Source organism: Cinclus cinclus, chromosome 17, assembly GCF_963662255.1.
Source record: "Cinclus cinclus chromosome 17, bCinCin1.1, whole genome shotgun sequence".
Classification (NCBI taxonomy): domain Eukaryota; kingdom Metazoa; phylum Chordata; class Aves; order Passeriformes; family Cinclidae; genus Cinclus; species Cinclus cinclus.
Window position 1 is genome coordinate 10,076,180 of NC_085062.1, and position 25,844 is coordinate 10,102,023.

At 43.0% G+C, this 25,844-nt stretch overlaps 1 protein-coding gene across 2 annotated transcripts in view; it reads right to left on the minus strand.

The window, feature by feature from the left end:
• The window catches only part of TAOK3 (TAO kinase 3), a 61,653-nt gene that overhangs the window by 22,604 nt on the left and 13,205 nt on the right, over nucleotides 1-25,844 (minus strand). For both annotated transcript variants that reach the window (XM_062504058.1, XM_062504057.1), the window contains exons 3-14: nucleotides 19,981-20,070; nucleotides 18,603-18,813; nucleotides 16,349-16,420; nucleotides 15,367-15,468; nucleotides 15,066-15,111; nucleotides 14,336-14,432; nucleotides 12,162-12,275; nucleotides 10,723-10,814; nucleotides 8,713-8,806; nucleotides 7,291-7,372; nucleotides 4,728-4,895; nucleotides 1,714-1,920 (exon numbers count right to left, since the gene is read on the minus strand). In XM_062504058.1, the coding sequence (XP_062360042.1) occupies nucleotides 1,714-1,920; nucleotides 4,728-4,895; nucleotides 7,291-7,372; nucleotides 8,713-8,806; nucleotides 10,723-10,814; nucleotides 12,162-12,275; nucleotides 14,336-14,432; nucleotides 15,066-15,111; nucleotides 15,367-15,468; nucleotides 16,349-16,420; nucleotides 18,603-18,722 (1,194 nt within the window). In that variant the 5' untranslated portion in view covers nucleotides 18,723-18,813; nucleotides 19,981-20,070. The remainder of the gene's footprint in view (nucleotides 1-1,713; nucleotides 1,921-4,727; nucleotides 4,896-7,290; nucleotides 7,373-8,712; nucleotides 8,807-10,722; nucleotides 10,815-12,161; nucleotides 12,276-14,335; nucleotides 14,433-15,065; nucleotides 15,112-15,366; nucleotides 15,469-16,348; nucleotides 16,421-18,602; nucleotides 18,814-19,980; nucleotides 20,071-25,844) is intronic.

The window sequence follows — 25,844 nt, forward strand, 5'->3', positions numbered from 1 at the left end:
AACTTCAAAAACAGCGTACTAAATTAAAACAATATATTTGCAGACTGGAATATGTCCTGTTGCACAGAGTCCAAATCTGCTTTATGAATAACATAACAGCAGAAGGGAACATTTTCCAATGGAGAAGGAATCTATTCCAAGGATCAGCAATCCCAGCCAATCATTAACTGTTTTGTGAAGACCATCAGTGCACACCTAGGCTTCCTGCTCCCAAAATTACCCTAAAACACCTGTGGTTAAGTGATCTAGATGTGATTTCTATTATAATACTTCAATTACAAGTGTGCAAGGCACCTTGGGTTTTTTTCAAACCAGATAAAAACTTCCATGTGGTGTCCTGTTTGTGCACCCTACTCAACTGAACAGCTACACACAAGTCTAGGAGGACTGAATTTACAGCATCAGAAATCCTGTATTTGTACTTTACAAGTGTCATACAACCAATAGAAAACATAATATTAGTCTTAAAACAAGCACGAACTCTACTCCTTTCACAAATGTCATTTATATCTGGTGGGAGCAGCTCATGGGGTTTTTTTTTAATCAACTGTAACAACTCTCAGCAGTCATTATAACCTATGAATTCTGTATAAATCAGTCTCTCAAACTTCCATTTTAATGTACAAGTAAATGTGGCTATTTAACAACATGAAATTAAAGTTAACACACATTTTGAAAGCCTATACAAAGTAAGAAAGAGCTCCAATCATAACCACCCAGAACATCCATCAGTGGTGCTGCTCTTCATTCAGGACAGTCCCATGGGCTGGCATTTGGTACCTAACACCTTATTTTCACCTTTCTGAATAAATAATAATCTTCTCTAAAGACGTTACCAAGAGTCTTTGGGAAAGAGGCAAATCCCTAAAACCTTTGCAACTTCCCTGCCAGTACCTTTAAATATATAAGATCATGTTTTGTTGAAGACGAAATTTTTCAATAGTTCTTAATATTCAATGACACATACCCTGCACTTCAGGAGGGAAATCTGCTTACAAATAGTTGTTACAACCAAGCTTTACTGTAACTTTACAAACAAGAAATTCCTACTTTTCATTCTGCTGCAATGTTTTAGTTCCTCTGGCAAAAAGCAAACATACACTTTGAAGTTCCTTGCAAATGAAATGAACACAACCAACCTACATTTTGCTGCCCACTAGCAAATGACACTGCTAAGGCCAAGCCAAAACTATTTTAGTCGGACAAACAGTGGAGATAAGATGCTGGCTTACAGCTAGACAACCTTAGCTCAATATCCAGCCCTAAGAAAATGAAAGGCAGCAGATCACAGCATGCAGCAAAGGAGCAGGAAAGCATTGAGTGGAACTTGATTCCAAACATACCTCGTGGGAAGGGTCCAAAGTTCTGCACACTTCCACTCCTCACAGGGGAAATCCAAGTGCAGGAAGGTTTGAATCACACACTGTGCCTGGCAGAGGGTTAGCTTGGCTGCTAGGACCAGCACAGAACACAGGGCAGGCATTCCCAAGGAAACAAGGATGGTCCAAGCAGAGAGAAGAGGTGCACATGCAGGGCTGGGCATGCGAGGAGTCAGGGTGACCCTGCCTAGGCACTGACAGCTTTCAGTAGCAACCTCTTTTCATGGGCAGAAGTTGTTTAGATGCTTTTAAAGACAAAAGCCCCACAGAACTTGACTCTGGCAAGCCCAGCAGCAGCTCCTGCTCTCAGCACAGAGCACCAGGGCACACGTACCTTCTTGTGAACAACGGAGGAGGTGGAATTAATGGTGCTCTCGTCACTATGCATCATGACCAGCTCAGGGCTGCTCTCATCCAGGACCTCCTGCATGCTGCTCACACTGCTGCTCTGGCTGCCTGTGCTCACAGACATGCTGGGGATGGAATGGTTGCTGCCCAGACTGTCCATCTTCCTACTCAGGTTTGATCCATGCTCACTGTCCTATAAAACAAGGGGCATCAGTTACAGATCCTGCAGGAGATCACCTGCCCAGCACGTGCCTGCAACGCCCGGAGTTTGTTTTAAAGGTGACTCTGCAGACTTCAAGGGTCTTTGGGCATTATAGGGCCAACTGCACATCTCAAAGGGCTGTTTAAATTCTGGAATGTTCCATATCAGGCAGGCAGTTTCTGCCTTTTCCCTGCAATCTGCTTATATCAGGTTTCAAGCCAGTTTTTTCCACATATCCTTAAGTCTGGGCATGACTCTTGGCTTGATAGTAGACATCCAGGAATACTGGATGGCTGGTGAAAGGAACCTCATAATTAAAAGAAATGATCCAAGTTTGAATTCAAACAATGCTCCAAGTCAGGATCTGCTATAACACATCTCCTGAATCAGAAAATATGTAAGACAACAAACCCATTTTTTATTTTATATATTCTACATGGTGTAGAGGTTTTAACCTCCATGTCCCAACCAGTCAGCAATTCAGTTTTATCAAGCTAAAAATCCCTTGAACCTTGTGTTTTCAGCAAAGATAAAGGTGAATGAAGAATCTCAGCAGATGACTCAGATGAGCCTGCATTATTATATGGGTTAAAACTTGGATACACATAAATAAAAGATTCCTCATATAGGAGGTATTTTTGATTCTACACACAAATATCAGGACTTAGCAGCCTTTTTTCTTCTTCCATACCCATAGGAGTACAGTAATGCCAGAGTATGCACTTAGTCTGGACTGATTTAGAGAATTTTTGGAGTCCTTTGTAATTAACTAGTGGCACCAAAGAGGCTCACAAGGAGCTCACGGTGAGGACAGAACTCTGAACATCCTTCAGCAGCTCCTGGGGTGAAGCAGCCTTGACTCACTAAAATGAGCAGCCTGCTGCTGCATCCAGTTTGCCCTGGCCTCTGAAGGGAGCTTGGGGAGAATTCCATTACAAATCAATTAACGGGGAGCTCATTTTGTTGGAGACTGACAGAAAGATAAAACTGAGACTTGACAGATTTGCCTTTGATTGTGTGATTATTTTTTAAGCAATCAGCACATCATTCAGAGCCTGAGTGAAAGCACTTAAAATCCAGAATAATACTATTTTACAGAGAACATAGGCACAGGGGAACGAAAATATTTTCAGGATGCTTATATAGAGTTACAGAAGAAATCACATAATGAAGGATCTGAGGCTGTGTCATTAATGAATGTTTATGCAGGAAGGACAGAGATGGGATTGCATATGCAACCTTAGCACTGGATTCCTGACTTCAACTTACTCCTTCTTGGAAGGGCTCTGAGGAAAGCATTAGTAATATTTTGCATGTTGAAGATTTTTAAGGCTCATCTTCCACCTTAGAAAGCCCAAGGTAGAAGAAAGAAGTGCCTGGTGGCATTTCCAGTGGGCAGGTTGTGTCCCCAGTTCAGCAGGAACCGCAGCATGTGCTGGGTCTGCTTTCCCTGCCCAGTTAGTGACACACACGAGCAGTGACACCTCCTGTGGTGGGACAGGGCTCAGGGGTCAGTGCAGAGCATGCTGTGCACATGCAGAGTGTCAGCTGCATCCCTGCCATCCCTGCAGATACAACAGCTGTGATCCCTGCTTTCTTCAGGAGTGGGAACAGGAGGAACAGAACACACACCTTGGAGCCAAACACAACCACATGTTTCCTGTGGAGCTTGGAAGAGCTCAACAGCCAAGTGGGAAACCCCTTCCCTGGCACTTGGCTGCCCTGTCCCTCTGCTGACAGCTTGGTACAAGTGGGGAGGAAAACTGGGAGATTCCAGTGCACAAGTCTGACAATCCCCCAGCCCCCAGCTAAGCTCCAGGTCTGGAAGCTGGAGGGGACCATTAATCACAGCAGTTGCTGTTCTTGCTCCTTTGGGGCATCTTCACAGGGAGGGGGAGCACAAAGTGCCAGTCCCCCCCTCCAGCAGCTCCACCTGAGACCCATGTGCTCATTTCTTCAACCAGTTTAGCTTTAGAGGAGCATTTGACACCCCCAAACACAAGGCCCTGAAGATCCTCTGAGCTTGGGCACCTCTCTGTGTGTTATTGCCTCACTCCACCGGAGCAGAAGGAACACAGACATCAATTTGTCTGTCAGTGTTTTTCACTGAGAAGCAGTCATGGATTTATTTATGCATTGTGCCTGCACCAAGTGACATTAATTTCCATCTAAGCTCATCAATTGAAAAATGACTGGTTTCCTTCTCTCAGCCACAGGGTCAATTATCATACACTGATTAAGTGGGTTGTTTATTACAAGATTTACACTGAAGCTGCATTTTAGGTCTTTAACCTTTTTCTTCTTTAACATTAGAGAATTTCAAAAACATAAGTCTTACTAATTTGGCGATTTGCTTTTCAGCTCATGAGAGGCCAATTACTTTACAGTAAAGTTATGGTAATTGAAAAAATATTAACATTAATGGAGTTGTTTTGACTGTGCAGATGAGAAAGAAAAGCTTGGGCTGTTAAAGACCCTCCTCCACACCAGCTGGGAGCAACTTCTCACAGAAGTGAGAAGCCATTCTCCCTCAGAATGAGCTTCTTCCCTAAGGCTTCCAGAAGAAAGGGCAGCACTGGAAAAAATCCAAAGTTTCACACGTCGAGTAATTGGCAGCTTTAACACTAAGCAAGGACTACTATCACTCATTATCCTCTCCTGTCTCTGCTGATCCAGATGATATTCCAACAACATTCCTCACCTAGGCTGTGCTTGTTCTGCCACCCTAAGGACAGGAACATCTCCCTGGTCCTAAAATTACTTGTAACAGTGTAAATGGGGTAAGAAAGGCTGAGTACCTCCTCCTCCTCCTGGGACTCGTTCAGGGGGCCGTTCCGTGTCTCCTGGAACAGGATTTTCTTCATTTTGCGGTACTGCAGGTTGTCCAGCTCCCTCACTGCATCCTTGGTCCTTTGGATGAGGTCTATGAGCACCCTGGGTGGTCGCTCCCGGCGCACAAAATCGTGCTGGGTTAAAGGAAACAGAACACCTCATTTCAGAGCCCTGGAGTGACAGCTCCCATTCTGCAATTTATCTCTTTGTACCCAGTAACTGGTAACATCTTTTCTCAAAGACTCCAAACACACAGAGCTTGTGCTGGGGTTGGGTTTTCTGGGCTCTGCAGGCTACACAGACCATTTGTCCCTTCCTGAGCTGGTTCACTCAAAACAAACGAGGTGACACTTCAAAACTTGGAGGCACGGGAATGAACAAAATGCATCCAGAACGAAGAAGAATCAACCTGCAAAGATTTATCCTGCATCCATCTATTCCAACTCACACATAAAAGCAGCAAGGAGACCACAAAGTTTATTTATACCTAAAGCTTTTGTAGCCAGAGTTGAAATCAAATCAGGCTCATGCCAACTCCTGCACTAGTTTTAAGTGCAGACTTAATAAATTCTTTAATGGTATTTAAGAACATGATTAAAGCCTCTTCTCTAATTTATCACATACATTCTCCTGAACTGCACAGCTGGCAGTGGATATAAATGTCTCCAGCCTTCCCATTTAACCTTGGCTAAAGCAGACAACCTGAGTGTACACTTGCCAATACTCTATATGGGATCCCTACAGCTGGGAATGCTGCTTAGTAGTTCCCAAGAGGGATGGCTTTAGGGCACAAACATCCTCTGCATGACTGCAGAAAAATCTACAGTGAAAACAGAAAAATTTACGGTGGGGAAAAAAAAAAGGGAAAAAAAAGAAAAAGGAGGACATTTAGGCAAAGAAAAGTTGTTCTCTACTGCACACTGCAAATGCCACAAGGGGCTTTTGTTAGAGCCTCAAGAGCTGGACCCACCTGCAAGGAAATTCTCAGGAGTCACAGCTCTCCTGTGGGCTCAGCTCAAGAGAGAATTCATCCCCTGGAGCTGAAGTAACCAGCTCATGCAGCCCCAGCCTGCCCTAAAACAGGAGCCTTCAACAAAAGAGCTGAAAGGATGAGCTAATAATCTTTCAGTGATTTGTAAATAAACAAGGAAAGCATCATGCCACAAGCTGATTTCTCGTTTTTAATTGAATTCAAACTGTTGTGCATTTGAGTTTTGCTAGTGGGGACAGCCAGTCATTTCAGTGCCCATTTTTTGCTTGTAGTGATGGTGTTTATTTTTTGAATCAGAGCTAAAAGTTCTAAACATCATTTCACACAGAAACAAAATGAATCATTTCTGCTCCTCAATGCAGATAACCACCACTTATTTCTCTGCGAACAGTAACAATCTGCAGCTTATTTGTGATTAGGAAAAAAAAAGAAGCCATTTTTATCTCACTGTAGATCATTTTTAGAAAGCAGCGAAGCATTTGGAACCATGATCCTGAACCTAAATCCATTCTATGTATGCACTCACATATTGAAATGTGACCACGTGAAAAGTGTAGGGCAGACATAAATATAAATAAAATATAAATGTAAAATACAGCACAGACAAGATTTCAGACTCAGATCTCAGCTCTAATTGTTTGTACAGACTCCAAAGTAAGGTACTCCTGAAATCACATCCTTCAATGAACTCATCCTGTTCCTAGAGAGCAGCAAGGCTGCCAATCCCCAAGAATGAATCACTCCAAAACCCACAACATAAACCTATTAGCTGGTCAGGGTGCTACAAGTAGAACCAAGGAACAAAACACTGATTATTTGCCCCAGCACAAATGTACCACAGGAAATAAAAAAACAGACCTGGTGCCAAAGGGAGCACAAACAGCTCCTTCATCATTTACCTGGAGAGGTCATTGGAACCAGCAGCCAGAGGGAGAGCAGGGCTAATAATCAACTTTAAAGAAAGGCAACACTTAAAAGCCAAAGCCTGATGGAAAAGGGGCTGGACAGGACTTCACACCCCCCGCACACCTTCTAATGGAAGGCTGCTCCTGAACTTCCCAAAAGCAAAGCCCTTGGAGCTGTAAACAGTTCCTCTATTTCCCAGGTAAACTGAAGTCAAATGACTTAAACTGGAACTGATTTATGATTCACTGACAAAACCTTGGCAAACTCTATACACATCACTTCCAGGCCCCTCTCCTACAGGCTCTTGGCAATTATACACCTGTAAAAACCCCTTCCAAAATGATCCAGTTATCTCCAAAACAAGTTTAATTAATTGAGTTCAGTATAGAAACCATTAAACAACTTTTGGGTCTGGTGGTTTGTTTAGGGGAGGAAGTCAGCCTTGGCCTATCCCCTTAATGCTACCTTTAACTGCTAAGTGTGATGCATGAATGGAGGGAAAAAGAAAACCAATAAAACCAACCAAAGAGTGGATTTTTGTAAGGGTAAATATTTGTTCACCATCTTTACAATTATTTTGGTAGACAAACAAGATTTCCCTCCAGAGTTCTGGAAAAGATTTGATAAATTACCCGTAACAAATCTGTTGATGATGGCCTTTCCTGAGGTATTTTCTGTAAGCAGTAATCAACAAATCCCCTAAAGGAGTCTGACCTGCAAATGAAAAAAATATTAAAAAATAATAAATTAAAAAATTTAAATGAAAGAAAGAAGCTCAGGATCTGAAATATATTCAAGCTTATCAGTACAAGGAAGAAGAAAAACATTGACTAACTTGTTTTTAATTTCTAAGGCAGTGAAAATAACTGGGTTTTCCCAAATTCCAAGTTGATCTCAAATTCTTTCTCAGTTAAAGGTTATTGAAACAACATGGAAACACAACTATCCCCAAGCACAAACTGAAAACCAAGTTAGAACTACGTGTACCAGTCACTATTTATGATTTCACTTCAACTGTTTACAAACAAATGGCAGTGGAAATATTGGGAACTCCAGAAATTATCAATGGGAGGTTCCAGAGGGAACCCTGCCTCAGTGAAGTCCCTCTACACTCAGCTCAACACTTGAGGCTTTATTGAACATTTTATTCCAACTGCAAAGAAGGAAACTGGTTATTTTGGTGCCACTGGACTCAAAAGGAGCACAAAAAGCACCTTGGTGACTCCAAGAGAAAACATGGCACTGTAAACTTGCAATCAGGAATACTGACAGGGTGCTGTGTTTAGCCCCAGCTGTCTGCTGTGCACTGCAAATCCTGCACAGAACGTGGGGACCACACTTCAGGCAGCACAGCAAGCTCCTGGAACCTTGAAAAATGGGCAAAACAGAGAGGATGAAATAAGGAAACTGGAGTGGTCTTGATGAAATGATCAGCAATTAAACAGTTGTGCTGCTCAGAGAGATGAGGGAACTTCACACCTCACCAGGAGTTTTTGTTTCAAGCCTTCTGCAGATTCTGCCAAGCATCACCCCACAGCAACATTCCAATCTTGGGTACAGGAACAGCAATCCTTTGCTCCCACAGAATAACAGTGTTCTTGTGGCCAAGCCCAGATTCTGGAACAAGCCTGGAGCACAGTGAGTTTTCACTGGCCACGGAGCTCTGAGGGCTTTTGGAGTCCCCCACTGACAAAAATATCCAATTACCTCTACACTTCAGCTGCACAGCAATGCTAACAACTCTTCTGCCAACGGGGATCTTTGGCAGCTGGAAACTTTGCTGATGCTGAGCCATGGCTGGTTTAACACATCTGAGAATATTTTAATTCCTACAGCTGCTACACCCTAGAATTAACACCTCTACACTTTTAGACTGTAGAACAGCCAGAGTGACAGAAGGTCAACATTGAGCCATCCTACACAAGATTTGAGAACACACACAAAAATCACTGCACTGCAACCAACATGTTCATTGTCAGGCTTGAACTGTGCAGTGTCACAGGGCATCTTCAGGGAAATGAACAACAAAAATCAGCTGTCAATGGTTCTCTTACCATTCATTTGATTGTAACCTAGGGGAATCGTTCTGGGCTATGTGATATAAGGCACTCATTGCATTCATGTTGAAAAGTGGAGGCTTCCTTTCAGCTGGAAAGAGAAAATAATAGAAAGGTGTGATAAGGCTGTCTGCAAAGAAAGGAGAAATGTATGGAAGTATGAGCAGGGTATCACTGCTAAATCAATATTCAGTGCTGTTGTCATCACACTTAGGCCAATTATTTTAATATTCCAAGTTGGACCAGGACACTCACTCAGGGAAAGCTGCTGCTCACTTGGAAAGGGAAGACAAAATCCAAAAAGAGCAGGGTACAAATTCTAATGAAGAGTTTGCAGTAAATTTAACTTTAACTGCAGCATGTCACACCTGATCTGCTGTGGCAGAATCAACTGAAACTGAGTAAACCCAGTCTTAGGCACAGATTCAGGGCCAGAACATGCTGAATCAGTCCCTACAGATCTTTGATGCACTGCTGGAACATGTGGATTACAGGAAAAAGTGGCTGCCTGCCTCATTTGTCACTGCAAGTCGGACAGGTTACCAAATTCACTTGTCAGATGCCATGAACTCCCTCTCACTGCAATCCTTCCCAGTCCTTGCACCAAGAGGGCACCTGCCCAGCAGCCCCTGACTCTCAGGAGGGCAGAACTCAGAGTTCTGGGGGAGGCTGGTTCTCACCAAGGTCAGTGGTGCCAGGATTTCTCAGTTCTTTCAGGCCAGAGCAGTCCCTTGCCCTTGCCATGTAGGCAAACCACATCTGCTTTTCCTTAATCACTATTTCAGCTACATCAGGAATTAAGGCATCAGCATTCAAAGAAAGCCAAGCGCTGCTCAACAAGAGATTTCCTCCCACCCCATGTTCAGACAGCGAATCATGCAAAATTAAAAAAAAAAGTTTAATGCTTCTCAAAAGGGTATTTTTAAAGAAAGTAAAGCCAGCACCTCTGTATAGTGGCTTTGAGGTTCCCGAGTAAAAGCTCCACAGAAATTCTGGAACCAAGACTGTGTCTACATAGGGTCACACAATCTCCCTCCTACTGCTGTGATTTACTCCTTGAGAGGCTGTGACATGCCTGAACTCCACACAAACAAAAATCATTGGCCATGCACAACAACAGAAGGCTAAAACTTCTAATTCTGGCATTCTTTATGGCAAAACACAGACTGTGTCAGCATGCTGGTACATGAAATATAGCCATGTCAGTTACTGGTTATCTACACCATCTCAATTCTGGAGACAACATTTCTTCTGCACATCTCCCTCTGTTATCTCACACGTTTCTGCTGATTAAACATTCACCAATAACATCTTCAATGAACTCTCACACACACTAAGTTATTAGTGTACTGCTGTTAAGAAGAACCCATATCAAGACTGATTTTTGAGAATAACCTACTCAGCACATGCAGTGTCACTATTCAAACTCAAAACACACACTCAGAGTCTGCTCTGTGTACCTGCCATCACATCCACCTCTGCTCCAGGCTCTGTGGATGTGTATCATCTACCCTTTGCAGTGCAAAACCTTTTCTTCTCTTCCTGTACAGAACCTGTCCACGATGATTCATGGCACAAACTTTTCAGCTGAGACTGAAGATTTTTGATTCAGAGAGCAGGGAAGTAAGAAGAATTGAAAAATAAATGTAGGTCCTTTCTGACACACAATCCTTAGGACACCAGCTCCCTTGACACAACAGCTGGGACAACTTTCTCAGAGTGCAGCTTGGAAAACACAAATGGCAAATCATGGTTTCCTCTCACTTAAAAGCAAAATGTTCTGGTTCTCCAGGGAATAACTGAGCACACCAGACTAACATGAAAGCACAGTGCATAAGTGGCTTGCTCTTGATTTACCAGCAAGGAAAAGACTTAACTGTCAGAGTTTTCCAAGTCAGGTGTTTTAAAGGGGAAAGCTGATGAAGAATAAGGATCTTCCCTTTTTGCAGGAGCTCCTAACACACAGCAGAGGTAATTACCTACCTCAGCTGCTGTGTGTTCACTCACCTAACTCGATGCATGTGATCCCAAGAGACCAAACATCCACCTTCCCATCGTACTGCCCTTCGTCCATTGCAAGGATCACCTCTGGTGCCATCCTGCCAACCACAGAGCAAAGGCTGCCTTAGGGGGGACACAGGCTCACCCCAAGAACACCAACCGTGGTGGTTTCATCCCCTTTAGCAAAGCCACAGACCAGGACAGACAGCAGGGAGCTGTGGGAAAGTGTGCTGGAACGGAACAGTGTGCAGGCACTGAACACACCAGCAACTTGTCAGAGGAAGGGGGAAAAGCAAAGAAGGAAAGGGGATAAGCAAAAGAGGAAAGGGGGGGGGGAAAGGAGGAAGGGAGGGAGGAAAGAAAGAAGAAGGGGGGGAAAGGGGAACAGGGGGAGGGGAAAAAAAAAGGGGAAGGGGGGGGAGGAAAAAAAGGGGAAGGGGGGAGGAAAAAAAAAGGGGAAGGGGGGGAGGGAAAAAAAAAGGGGAAGGGGGGGAGGAAAAAAAAGAGGGGAAGGGGGGGAGGAAAAAAAAGAGGGGAAGGGGGGGAGGTTAAAAAAAAAGGGGAAGGGGGGAAGGAAAAAAAAGAGGGGAAGGGGGAAGGAAAAAAAAGAGGGGAAGGGGGGGAGGAAAAACATCAACCCAATCTTCTTCCTTCTAGCAGAGTACACTGGCACGTGGGAGACCCCTCTATTTCCAAAGGCATTGTAGCTGCAGGCTGACAGCAAGGGCTGGGAGAACTCTAAAGGCACCTCTTGCACCCTCCCCAGGCCTCCCCTTGGCACACCAGGAGCATTTCCAGCAGACAAATGCAGCCTGTGGGTGCAGCTATGAATGGAACAGGGAAGTTTGGAACAGTGGGGACATACAGTCATCCAGGATAAAGGGATGAAATGGGGACAGAGAAGCAGCAGGCCCACCCTGCCAAAATTTCAGCCTCTTAATTTGTATTCTTCCAAAAAAAAGGCTTCCTGCCAAACGGCCTCATTCCAAGGCTGGGCCATGGTGACCTCCCAGCACTGCCTGGGGCCTCTGCCACAAAATCAGCAGAGCGTGGAGCTGTGCTGGTCCTCAGTGCTGGGAATGCCAAGGAACTCAGGTGACCCTTCAGCAATTCCTTCAAAACAGGATTTAAGTAGCTGTGTGACTTCCAGTCACACTAACAGGATCCCCTTTTTCCACAGATGTCTCAGTCCCATCACCTGTGCCAAGTGTGAGTTACTTTCAAGCCAAAGCAAGAGTGGACTCATTTCCAAGCACTGCACAGCCTAAACCTCTCCTTATGGACCCTGAGGAAGGACAGACGTCCTGAAGATCTGGACACAGGGATGTCAGGAAAACTGCTTGGCTAATGAAGATTTTATCCAGGTATTATAATTGTATTATGAAGCACTGGAAAGGGAAGAGAGAAGTTTTATAAAAGATTAAAGCACTGCAGGCTTCACTCACCAGTAAGGCGTTCCCACAAACGAGTTGGCAGGGGAGACTATAGATGCAGACCCAAAATCAGCGAGTTTCACTTGACCTGGTTCTGTTAGAAGAATATTTCCAGCCTTAATATCCCTTTAACAGAGAAAAAAAAAAAAAAAAAAGAGGGGAAAAAAACCGTAATTTAGCACAATGCAAACTCTGATGAGATGCCTTTGTCTGCAATTTGTAATGCTGGGACAGAAAGACAGAGAGGAATTCACTGAGAGTGTTTCAGCAGCAAGCTCAGAGTAACCTCTACTACTCCATTCTCTGGACAGCACTGCTTCAAAAGTAGTATTATGGAATGTTTCATACACAAGTGCTACTCAAACATCCCCACACTTCTGCTGCAGGACAAGTGCTGAAGTCTTGTGTATGCAAGAATGAACACCTCAATAGTATGAGACAGACAGCACAGGCTGTCCCCTTCACTGCCACCTCCACTGCCACCTCCCCTGTACGACAGCCAAAGGGAACACCTCTCTCACAAGGAAATGCTGAGAGAACTGGAATTGTTTAGCCTTCAGGGTGACCTAACTGTGGCCTTCCAGTACCTGCAGGGAGCTTACAAGAACAATGGAGAGGGGTTTATTCCTATTTACAAGAGATGGAGGGACAGGACACGGGGAATGGCTTCCCACTGACAAGAGAGCAGAGTTAGATGGGAAAGTAGGAAGGAATCCTTCCTTATAAGGGTGGCGAGGCCTTGGCACAGCGTGTCCAGAGCAGCTGTGGCTGCCCCTGGCTCCCTGAATTGCCCAAGGCCAGGCTGGACGGGGCTTAGAGCCACCTGGGCCAGTGGGAGGTGTCCCTGCCCATGGCAGGGGTGGCACTGGATGAACTCTAAAGTCCTTTCCAAGCCAAACCACGCTGTGATTCTATACCGTGGCTCAACTCATCAGGTATCAGCAACACATCCGCCAGCCTTGTGCCTGCAATTAAATAACAAAACCAACAAGAATTCCCTCTTTTTCCATCCCCGGGGCCAGCCCCGCGGGGCCTGCAGTGCCGCTCCCTCGACACCAGGTGGCGCCCCCGAGCCGAGCCGGACCCGCGGGACCCCTACCCCAAAACTGGGATCCTGACCCCAAAATTGGGGGATCCTGACCCCAAAATTCGGCTCCTTCTCCCTCAGCCTCGCCGTTCCCACTGACAGAGGAACTTCTCCGTGGGGCTGTGCACTGCAGCACAGCGCTGCCCCCTCCCAGCCAGGGCTGGGCCTCTCACCTCTCTCCTTTTCTGCCACAGCAGCACCAAAAACAGGAATGTGTCACTGCTCCTCATTTCTGGGTGAGCACATTGGCCTTCCCAGCTCAGCAGGTAATACCCTTATATTATATATAGAAATATATTATTATTATATATGTGTTTTATATATGTTATATATATAATATATAATATATAATATATAATATATAATATATAATATATAATATATAATATATAATATATAATATATAATATATATAACATATATAATATATAACCTATAACCTATATACTATATAATCCTTGCAAGCTCCTACATCTCAGAGACATTTTCCCCATGGAATACCCCCTGGATGACATCCAGGTCTCAGAAGCACTGAGTTGTGGGGGTTGGAAGGCATCTCTGGAGATGACCCAGTCCAATCCCCCTGGAGCAGGTGTCACAGGAATGTGTCCAGGTGGGTTTGGAATGTCCCCAGAGAGGGAAAATCCACACCCTCCCTGGGCAGCTGCTCCAGGGCTCTGCCACCTTCTTTGGAAAAGTGCTTTGATTTCTCCTCAGGTAGTTTTATCCTTGACTTACACTTCCATCACCTGATTGTGATTCCAATCCCACATCTGTGGCCCCCTGTTACCAAAAACCAGGCTGTGCAAAACCAATACAGTTCTACTTATTCACATGTAAATACGAAAAGATATCTAGTCTTAGAAATAGCCTAGCTCAGAGAACTCCAATTTATTTGGCACATTTAGGGTGATACTCTATTTTGTTTTCAGTGCAACGTTCCTGGGTAGCCTTTGTTACCAAGGTCTGCACAGAACAATTGCCAACAAGGCAGAGAAAATGTTGGTAGAATAACTTTTTCCAAGGCTGTTTAAAGCCAGTGAAGCAGCTCTGAGACTCCAGGGAGCAGAAGATGGAAGAGCAGCAGCTCCAGCCTCACCTGTGGATCCTACAGTGGGAGTGCAGGTAGGCCAGCCCCTGCAAGGCACCGTGGGTGATGGCAGCAATCTCCACTTCCTGAAGTGGCTTCTTGTGAACTACAAGGAAAAAAAGAAAGAAAACAAACAAGAAAATAAATGGAATATTTTTCTGAGAAAGTGTTTTTTAAAGAAAGGAATCCCACCAATCTGCTACAAAGAGAAATTAGGGAAGAATTCTTCACTGTGAGGGTTTTAAGGTCCCTCCCAACCCAAACCATTCTGTGATCCTGTGATCTTGGCCCCTAAAGAACACTAGTTTTCATAAACTTTGGCTTTGATTCCCTGTTTTGACTTAGATTCCTCCATTTCTTTGCAGATGCTCTTCCAGTGTTGAGCTCACATCAACCTCCTGTTCTAAAACCCATCTGTAATTATTCCTGCACATCGCAAGGCAAGGATGAAGGTGACCTCTGTAAGATTTTATTATGGGTGTTCCAAAAAACAGGCAGCCTGAAGAGGCATAGATTACAGGAACATACCTATACAATTTTATACCTTCATTTGACAAAATTAAAATGTGCAGGCCAACTATCTATATCACTGGGAAAGCCTCAAATTCTTCCTGGAAAATGGAGCAGGACAGACAGATCACCTGTACCATCTGAAAAACCCCACTCTGAGCAAACAGCCTCCCATCAGACTCAGGAGGGGGCACTAGCAAAAAGAGAAACCAAGATATACCAAACTCACCTTCTAGCAAATCAGAAGCTGATCCTAAACAGTATTCCATAACCAACTGCAAAAAAACAGAGAACATCATGCCTTCAAGTATCTTGGAAGCACTTTGAAATTAGAAAACACCTTTACGTTCCAAATTTAAATCATATGGTGGCTTTAACACCCTGATCAAGGAAAAAAAAAAAGTAAGTAGTAGGTTTTGTTAGCTTTCCATGAGAAGATGTAAAATTTGACTTTCTTTTAGTACTTTTCAGCACTATTTCAGTGCCTGTGCTGAGGATTTGAGTGCTGCAGTGTCCATTTGCTCACTCACCCATGCTGTGTGCTCCTTCAGGTAACAGCCCTTGTACTCTATGGTGTTGGGGTGCTTCAGCTGTTGGAGAAACTTGACTTCTTTGATGATGTCCTGCCATTTCTAATGAAAAAAACAAAACAAATACATTTCTCTTCTTAATCCTCTACATCCTTTCATGCACCACACACTATAGGACAGTCTGAAAAGTGACCATAAAACTATTTTACAATATGAAGATGGAAAGTCGGTGTTGCAAAAGCACAGCTGTAGATCAGTTGTCTGGGTCCCTATTGCACTGAGACACCTCCAAGTTATATTTAACAGCTTGAGGACTGCCAAATTATTTTCTTCCTCATTTTAACTGCAATACCTTTTACTTAAATGTTGCTGCTTTGCAAACTGAAGTGTCCAGTGGCCTCAAAGTTAGTATGAAACTACAGAGAGTAGCAGTGAGCTGCTCACCTTGTGTAACACAGCACAAAACCACTGACATTTGGGAGACCAATAAGCAAGCAAGGAAAAATGAGTTTAAACCACCCCTGTTTGCTCTTAACAAACAAACACACCCTGCACATCCACACACCAGTCCAAAGGAACAGTGGGTCCAAGTTCCACGCAAAAATAAGAGGAACAATTAATAAGCAACAACTGAAAGGAGACAGATTAGCAGGTCTTTGCAATCTGATAGATCCCCAAGAGTTTCAGAGGGATGCGGACAGTGTGCCTTTAAAACACTTCTTAATAAAATGATTTCTGAAACAAGCCCCATCCAGGCAATCTGAATCCCTACTTACTTCCTTAAACTGAGCTATTTGTTAAAATTTGCATAAACTCATTTTCTCTCCCCAAACTTCCACGATTCCCATGGAAGGGAGCAGCAGCTCCTGCATTAAAAGCTGCTTTGCTGGGGTCAAACCAGAGCTGCAGCTCATTTCACTGCTCAGATTTCCACTGGAGCTGCCACAGCTCCTGAATGCACAATTGCCTTTATTCCTCTTACCTCATTTGTTTGTTTTCCACTATAGGACATCTTCTTGACAGCCACCACCTCATTAGTGTGGGAATTTGTAGCCTGGAGTAGGGAAAGAGTAACATTGAAAAAAGCAAGAAACAGATTGCAAACAGTTTCATTTTCCCCCCCTCACCATGGAGTGAGCTGTGCCTGTGGCAAATGCAGGCTTTTTTCTCCTATATCCTTGAAAGCTCCTACACCTCAGAGACATCTTCCTCAGGATAAGATTTTCCACACAACTATTAGGACACTTTCCCCTGATTTTTTTTTTTTCCTGTCCATATCCATGTTCCTCCCTCAGACTTTGTGTTACTTCTCTATTGATATGTAAAAAGCCCAGCAGTGCACCTACTGAGAGCCCTCAAAATACAGTTTTATTGGAATTGCAGTGGAAAGTTTTAGATAAACCTTTGGCAAAATGTTTGTCAAAAAAAAAAAAGAAAAAAAAGAGGTGTATCAAAATCTCCATGACTTCATCCAAAAACTCCATACAACACTGACATTCTTAAACAGTTATTTCAGTTTCCAGTGTCAAGATGATTCAACCTGGAATTGATCTAAATGAAAAAGCTTTCCTTTCACTGTACTACATCTTAGGTTTGTCATGAAGATTATGTAGCCATCAAATTCTACTTTTCTGCAGCCTGGATGATGCAGGGATGGTAACTGGAGGCTAAAAACTCAGCTTTGGAGACATCTCTCCTTGACTAGACTGGCACTGCCCTCATTTCTGCATGTTAAGGGTAAAAAACATCAAGCTTTTGGTCTTAAAACAGTTGCTGAAATCTCTGTACTTCCAACCATTTTTGGGACAAAAAAAGAATAGTGACAGTTAAAAGCTTAAATCGTAATAGGAGCTAAATGTGGTAAATCTTCCTTTCAAGTAATGTATTAACTAATGACATTTTTTGAGGCATGTGGGGACTTCAAAGAAGAACTGTGTTGAGTGAAACCAGTGGAGAACAGGAATTACTGAAGGGAGGTGACACAGGCCCCTCACAGCACACACTCCTCAAATGTGACAGAAAAAGCTGAAAATGAGTAACTCTGGGACAAGGCAAAGCCATTCCCTGGCACCCTGATTCAGCACAGGGAAGATCAAGAGTGTTTTACTCAGATGTATTAATGCTTTCTTTCTGCCTGTCACATTAATTCCAAGTAGTTCACCCTGACCATGGTATCTGTCCTTCCAGCTGGGATTTGTCACTGAAGGACACACTGGCACCTTCCCAGAGCTGTGGGGGAAGTTCTGGCTGCACCAAGAGCTTGGGATGCTCCTGGCTGAGACAACTCCCAGGCTGTATGAGCACACTTGGGAACAGCCTCTTGCTGAAGCTGTTTTTGGGCCTGTATGAGATGGTACCTTGAGAAATTATATTGTTATCCCTCAAAATACACATGAAATATTTTTATGACGTAAAATTTAAGTGTTCTCTCCTTACAACAGTTCCACCAACACCTCCATCACTTCACACAACTCCAAACACTGAATTGGAATGCTTAAAATATCTCAGGCTACCTATGGCCAGCTAGAGGTGTCAGGGATCTAATCTTAATACTTTAAAGTCTGATATTCAGAAACCCAGTTCCAGTGAACCTGATCCTCCTGAGTGGCTGAGTATGGTTCCAAGCAGCTTTAATTTGCTTTAACTGATTTGTTAAATATGGATGCTATTTCAGTCTTGCTAATGCCAACTGGATTATAATTATTTCCAATTACAGTATTTTGGATTTGGCTTAGTTTGATACCAACTATAAAAGCACCGTTTTTCTCATTTCCAGATTAAAATCTCTTGCCTGTATCAGTGGATGCCATACATCCTTCCTGCTTGAATTCCCATTCCTCTGAGGACTCTCTCTTTGCTTTTGCCATAAAGGAATTCACAGTGATTTCCAAGCATCTTGACATTCCAGTTTGGCAAATTTGGCAAATTAATTTTCAGCTGTTTAAATTCAACTTTCAGCATCAAACAGCACAGAAGACTGTAGACTTGACCTGGATAGATGGGTGAACTATTAAGACTATAGTAAACTGTTACTATAAATACAGCTGGAACATGAAAGAGATCAGGAGTGGTTTGGAAACACTGATTTTTTGAGATGTGTTTTCACAAAACTAATGTACACAAAGCACTAAAAACTCAAGGAATTTCTTGAGCTTTTCTTCTACAAATACCTAAAAGCCTCCAAAACATCACTTGAAACGATTCCGTTCTCCAAAAAAAGAAAGAACTTTACTTACAAAGTAAACTGCTCCAAAACTTCCATGTCCAATTTCATGCAAACCCACGAATATTTCCTCAGGATCATCTTTGTAGAACAGGTCAGCTATTTCTGGGTCCTTTGGCACCCCTTTGCGCATGTTGAAGCGTGTTAGGAACTGGTCTGTGCTCTCAAGTGCCAGCCAATTTCTTCCTTCATCGACAAAGTCGTGTGCAGACAGCTCTCAGCACCTGCTGGGAAGGTTCATCTTTAATCTGCTTCCCTTGCACGTGTTTCTGTTCACACTTCTCTGACAGCAAAATGAGAGGAAACACTTCCAGCAGCAATAGGCTTCACCATCGCTTCCTCCCTCCAGCTAATTCTTTTTAATTATTAGTCCTATTTAGATAGAGAGATTAAACTGCATTCAGGACACAACAGCTCTTTATCTCACACAGGAAGCAAGTGTTGCAGTGACACCGAAGTCCACTTGAATTCAAGAGTCCTGTTGCTATGCAAAACATCCTGTGACAGGAGTTTGTTATTCTTCACGCGGGCTCCCAATGTGTCAGTTTTTAGACTCTCTCTGTTGTTCCTCCTACTCTCCTGGGCTGTTTGCTTTGTTTCTCTACTCCCAGTTGCCAGCTGGTGCTGGTGGAAAAGTCAGCTGCTATTCCACAGCAACACTTTGCACCCATGTCATTGTTATTTCTCTATTTATTTACTCAGAGCTTCATGACAGCCAGTGCTGCTGTATTATGATTGCTCCTAGCACATGGAATTGCTTTTGAAAAATACTAAATTCCATCCTATAAGGCAGATCTTTGCCTCCTTAACATCTTCTTTTAGCAGAGAACCAAGCTGCATCTATAGGAAGACTTTCAGTATTCATCCCCAAAATTTTATTTGTGTGGGAAGAAAAAAAATAAAGAAGAAACATCCTAATATCAGGAAGTTTTCCATTTCTTAACAAAACATCTTGAAAAATCTGCATTGACTCATTAAATACTGGTATGCAAAGCACTGATGGGGGCCTTTACTCATCTGCTTTTGCCTTGTGAAATGCAGCAGAGGAGTTGCAGCTGGGTCACCTGGAGGGGTTTCTCTCAGTCTGGAGCAAGTCTCAGTTACTTTGACATCTATGGTTCAGCACCTCATTTACTGAGGCCACGTCTTGTCTGTGCACAACAAACTCCTGCATACACACACCAGAACCTTCAGCCTGTGCCACGATATAAACCAGGGAGAGCAGCTGAAATGTAACAATCAGATAAACTTACAACTAAAACCCACATAGAAAAGGCTTTAGAAGGTTTCGGATTTCTGGATGAATGCAGAATTTTGGGTAGGTGCTGAGACAGCCTCCCTGGCTCAGGGTCAGTGATGGAGCAAGGAGAGGTGCAGTGAGAGAAGCCCACCTGGGTAACTGTGGCACCAACCATGCTCTGTGGCTCACATTCCTTCCAGCAGCATTGTCCTGTGCTCCCAGCCCTCCGGACTCTCCTACTCTGCAAAGAGAAACAAGGAACTGTATTTAGAAAAATGAGTTTGAAGTTTACACCTTATTTTAACACAAAGAAACACCACACCCAGGACTACTCCACTGGAAAGCACAAGGAGAACTGGCTGAAAATGCTAATGCTGAGTCTTTAGGTGAGCATAAAACTTCCTGTGCTCCAAAGCCCTTGGACTATACATCACTGGAGGACAGAAAACGAGGAAAAGAGGTTAAATGCCAAGTTCTTTGGCTTTTTAAGATTCTTAAGCTTGCTCAGGCACAGGAAGTTCCTTCTCAGACCCTGCTTTTTACATAACCTATAAGAAGCACAAAGCTCAGAAAAAAATCCCCATCCCTGAAAATGTCTGAGGCCAGGCTGGATGGGCTTGGAGCAACCTGGGATAGTGGAAGATGTCCCTGACCATGGCAGGGGAGTGGAACTGGATGGGCTTTAAGGTCCCTTCCAACCAAAACCATTCTCTGATTCTGTGAGAAGCTGACAAGGCTGCGTTCATTACTTGACTCTCTGTGTTCTACCTGATGACACACAAGATTCCAGGGAAAGTCCTGAGCATAAGTAAATTAGTAAATTCCACCAGGGAGAGTATGAGCAATGAAAAGATGGAAAAGGAGTGCCAGCCAGTGAGCCCCAGCAGCTGCAATCAGGGCACAGGGAGGGGTGTCAGCCACTGCAGCCACCCACTCCCATGGGTGTAGGAACACTCCAAAGAGTCACTGCTGTCCCCTCAGGGGAGGGGGACACAGGGAGACCTGGGGATCAGCCTGAACTCGTGGAAAATGTTATCATGGAGCTACAGGCACAGCAGAAATGCTTCCAAGTTAAGCACAGTGCAATAGCTACATTGCCAAAATCTGAATTATTAGGCACCTGATTTAATGACACATCAACTCATGCTCTCCTTTATTAGGGAAAAAACAGATGAGCAGACATCTTCCTGCTAATAGCTAACATTACTAAAAATGTTATTTTTGTTACTTTATCTCACCACAGGCCAATAATGTTAAGCTGTTAAAAGGCTATTTGAAGAGCACAAAAAAAAAAAAAGGTTCTGCAATGTTTTGCTTTTAAAAAGAAATCGCAAGTATAAACAAAAGCCAGATGAATGAAATGATTATTCATTTTCAGCTGATTGGCCTCACCCAAAGGTGCTATATTTACTACAGCCCTGCAGACAGGGCAAAGAATGCAGTATTTCAGGTCTGGCATTCTTCAGCCAACAGAAAAAATCCATCTGGCTTGAAAAAAAATGAAAACAAACTGATGGAGAAAACAATTTATCCATTTCCAGTCAAATAAACATCTCTGCCATTAAGAAAGCCTGTGCAGCTCCAGTATTCAAGGTATTTAAAACGGGAGGCTAAATGTCAATACTTAAGAGTTAAGCCCTAAGTAATAATGTCATTTCCCAATTAGGGCAGACATGAGTAGTGAGGCAAGTAAATCTCAATAAATCTGGTCAGCAGGACTATTATTTTCCAGTAATGAATATCAAAAAACTTAAGATGGAAAGTGTATCAGCAGCAACCTGAGTCCTGTGGATTGAACATGATCACAGAGTGATCCACAGGATCCCATAAACAGAGTTCTCTGCACTGACACCAGCACAGACCCAAAGCCACAGCTTGGGTCTTGGACAGGGTAAAACACCACAGCTACACATCCCACTACTCCCATTTAGGTTGATCCCCAACATCACAACTCTCCTCTAGCTACATGGAGACTGAAATAAAAATGGTTTAAATCAAGGCAGAGCACTGAAAGAGTTGAGTGCCATTAGCAGAAAAAACTTAAAGTCAATTTATGGTAAATTTGAGCAGGTTCTTTTTATTACCAAAGTGCTGAATTAACATAGCAAAAAATTTCTATTAGAAGACTGATTTTTGCTTTTCATCCTTGTAAAGCAGCATTTGTGACTCTCTGTGTCCTGAAGATCTCAAAAAGAAACATCATTAATCACACTCACAGTGTCTTAGGGGAGTGACAAGTGACTCAAGATTTTGAAGGTTTGTGAGATCAGTATTTTGCTCAGACAGCAGAGTTTCCTCAATGCTAAGCAACCCTCCCATTTAAAAACCATGAATTAACTGCTTTTGCTACAAGTGTCTGCACAAAGGTTCTCTCCTACCACTTAGAACTTCTGGGCTGAATTAATAACAACAGAAAACCTGAATATAAAGAACAAAAAACAACTGGAAGCACCATTAAGAGGAGCTAAATTACTGACATTTCCAAATAACCCATGGACGTAAAATTATGTCTGTAATAAGATAAACTTGAGAACTCAAAGCGTGTGGCTTGTGAAAGCACAGTTTGAATTGAATCTCACAGCACCATAGGGCTGTTTCAAATGTGCCCAGAAACACACAAAATTAATTTTAGTTCCTAACTACACCAGGGTACTTCCCAAAACAAGGACAAAGTTTTCCACTCCATGCAGAAAAACAAACTACAGGAAACAGGGTGGACCAGCAGCAGATTCCACTTAGAGGAGGAGCAACATGACATGGCTCATGCACCCATTTTTAGATGCCTATTTTGAGGGGAATAAATTCACACCAGAATTACTTTCCCAAGAACAGCAAGCACAGAGCTCCACCTCACCACTTCAGACTCTCCAAAACCTGCAATACAACGTAAAGAAGGAAATTCTGAGATAAATTCAGCTGATAACTGTCCTGAGCAAGAAACCTTTTGAGCCTGAAGTAAGGAACATGATCAAGTTCCCCTGCAGTCCTCACCCACAAACTGACACGGTTTTCTTGGTCTGATCTGGGCAGTTTTTGTGTCGTTTTTAAGAAGCTGGAGCTCTTCCCCTTCCCTTTAATTGGTACATATGGCTGGCTGGCCAGGCCAAATACAAACACTTCATCCTGGGCTGATTCCCTCAAATGAAGACCACAGCCTTGGATGAACAGCCCATTATTTTAGTGAAGCTTTTTGGAGAACACTCTGGAACCTCCACATTTTAAGCTGTCCAGTGTCATTTCTTTGATTGTTAAGAATTACTTTCCCATCTCCAGCTAACTTGATCTAAGTGAACACCATACCTATGTGTTTTTTCCAGGCACTTGACTCATTTGAATTCTTAAACCAGTCAGATTAACATACCCAGCACAGAAACACAAGTTACATAGGGCATACAAAAAGCACCTCCACTACAGCCTTTGTTTGCTTACATTAATCACCAATTCCAAGACACTTAGGATACACTTCTGGTCTAGAAGCAGCAAGTCCTGTCACGTCCTTCCCTCCAATTTCTCTAAAGCACAAGGATTCACTCGGTGTGGAAGTGGAACAGAAGGTACGCATGACCTTCAGCGGGAAAAGACAAATACTCCTGAGCATTTGGAGCTCTGCAGATATCAGGGGAGGAGGAGCAGACTCAGGAAATGGGGGGACAGTCTGCCAGCAAAGCTGGACAATATGAACAGAACCACACCAGTGGTACCAGCAGCAGTTCCTCAAACACCACCTCTACTGCTTGGCTTTTCCAAGGAATAACCTCCTAGAACGTCCAAGTCAATGGCACACACCATGCCCATAAACATCTGAGTGCAAGCACAGCTCTTGCCCACCTCCATCTTCTGAAGAGAAGTGCAGGAATTTCCCCTTGGAGTGCCTGGTTCTGCAGTGCACCTGGAATTCCATCCCGGCACGGCGCTCGGGGTTCAGGGCTGTGCAGAGCTCGCGTGTGCATCAGGTCATGGGGAGTTCACACATTACTCATGCTAATAAAACCCTGAATCACAACTCTTCTGACCCAGGCCATCACTGCACGCTGCCCCTGGGGTATGAAATCCAGCTAATAATTTGCAGGGCTTGTTGTAGATAAATAGCCTCACTAAAACAGCTTTTTTATTTCCTGATGAGGAGCAGTTGCTTTAAAGGAAACATTCAATTTATAATTCCCCATGACCACTACTTATGCAGCAAAAGACAACAAACTTATTTAAAAATGAAAATATAAGAAAACCTTACTAAAAATTAAAAAAAAAAAAAGGCAGTGGGCTTTAAGTCAAGAAACAATCAGTTTTAGTCATCAGGAATGTTTCAACAAGTATGAAGTCAAGCCACAGGCCAGCCCTCCCCAAAGGAATAGTCACAGTTGTCCTCTGGAATTCTACTGCTTTGCTAAATATGTATAATCACAGCTACCCAAGATTATGGGGTACAGCACAGGCTTTAGTTTAAAATTCAAACAGCATCATTCTCACAATAGATAAGTAATGAAAAAGCAAGAGGCTTTGGGTGTAGCTTCCCAATAGTTTTCCTTTTCAATTTAAAACAATTTAATGAAACGTGCATGCCCCTGTTAAGTTTAAGGGTAATTAACATGTCTTGGATTAGAACCTGTATTTAACCATAACATCTAGAGAGCATTTTTAGAATTTCTCAGGTTTATTTTAACAAGATTAAACACTTTCAATCATGAAATAAACCTTGTCTAATTAAGAATACAGGGAAGAATAAATGCTTCCTGCTCCCAGCAACAACATTTCATAATATTTCATCATGACACACTTGAAATAATTCAGCAGTACATCTGGAAGGGAGGAAAGATCCGTGAATCATTTTAAACACTAATGTGCATAAGCCCAAATAGCATCATACACAGAAATACAAATTCCATCAGATCTCCTCACCAAAACATCTCTAAAAAGCATTACAGATGGGCCATGAAATTGAGAAAATTGCCTCCCGATTTTCATCATTTTTTTCTTCTCTTTAGTGTTTTTATCAGGCTCTTCATCATGTTGCTTAAAACTCCAGACCATTATAAATTGATGAGTATTACGCTGCGTGTGCTACTCAGAGGCACAAATAAGACATTGGATTTGTTTGTGGAAGCCTCAAGGGACATCAGCACACTCAGAGTTTCCTACCTATTAATGTAATGGCTTCCAAAGAGCTGGATGCATTTTGTGGTTTAAAGCTATTTTTAGGTACTTTTAAAGAGGAGTTTATATTTTGACCATCACGTAATCAAGAAAAATAAAAGAAAAAATCCCATCTGGCAACTGACAAATCTATTCCCAGAGCTTTCCACAACATCCAGGGTGATGCTGCAGTGAGATGTGATCTGCTCCTACTCACCTGCATTACAACTCAGAGCTGTAGGATCCCCATGGGGGACACTGAAGCCACCACAGTGGCCACCAGGTCATTTAAATGGCAAACGAGGCTGAAACCTCATCTCCACCTCAAGCTTTCCTGGAAGTGACTGCCACAATAACTGTGAACACAACAAAGTTCTTTGTATTTTAAAAGTAGTTTCCTTATCATGACTTAGATGGCCTGACATCCGGTTTGTCCCTTAAAGCCAGAAACTGCAGGGACTGTTAGATTTAAGTACCTGAAGTTAACATATAATTATGTTACCGGACAGTTACTGCGTGCTAGTCAAGAAAAAGGTGTGTTTTAGGAGAGGCACATGAATATATTTATGTGAGAAAGGCCTGCGATGCCATTTGAGACAAAAAGTGATTTCATTATCTAAGTGCAGGGCAGTGAGTAACAGTCCTGGGGTAGCTACATGGATTTTGTAATAACATTAGCTGACTTTGAAAAAGGAGTTTTCTATTTTAAAATCCTGTTTATTCTCTTCATGCAAGAAAACGTAAACTCAGGTACGGATTTTCTGGAAGCTGTATCACAGTAAAATTGGCCAGAAGGAATCATGTAGGAGGTCCTTCCACAAAGTATGGGAACAGATACAGGCTGTGTGCATGAAGGAGGAAAAGAAAAGACATTCCCTGGTCACA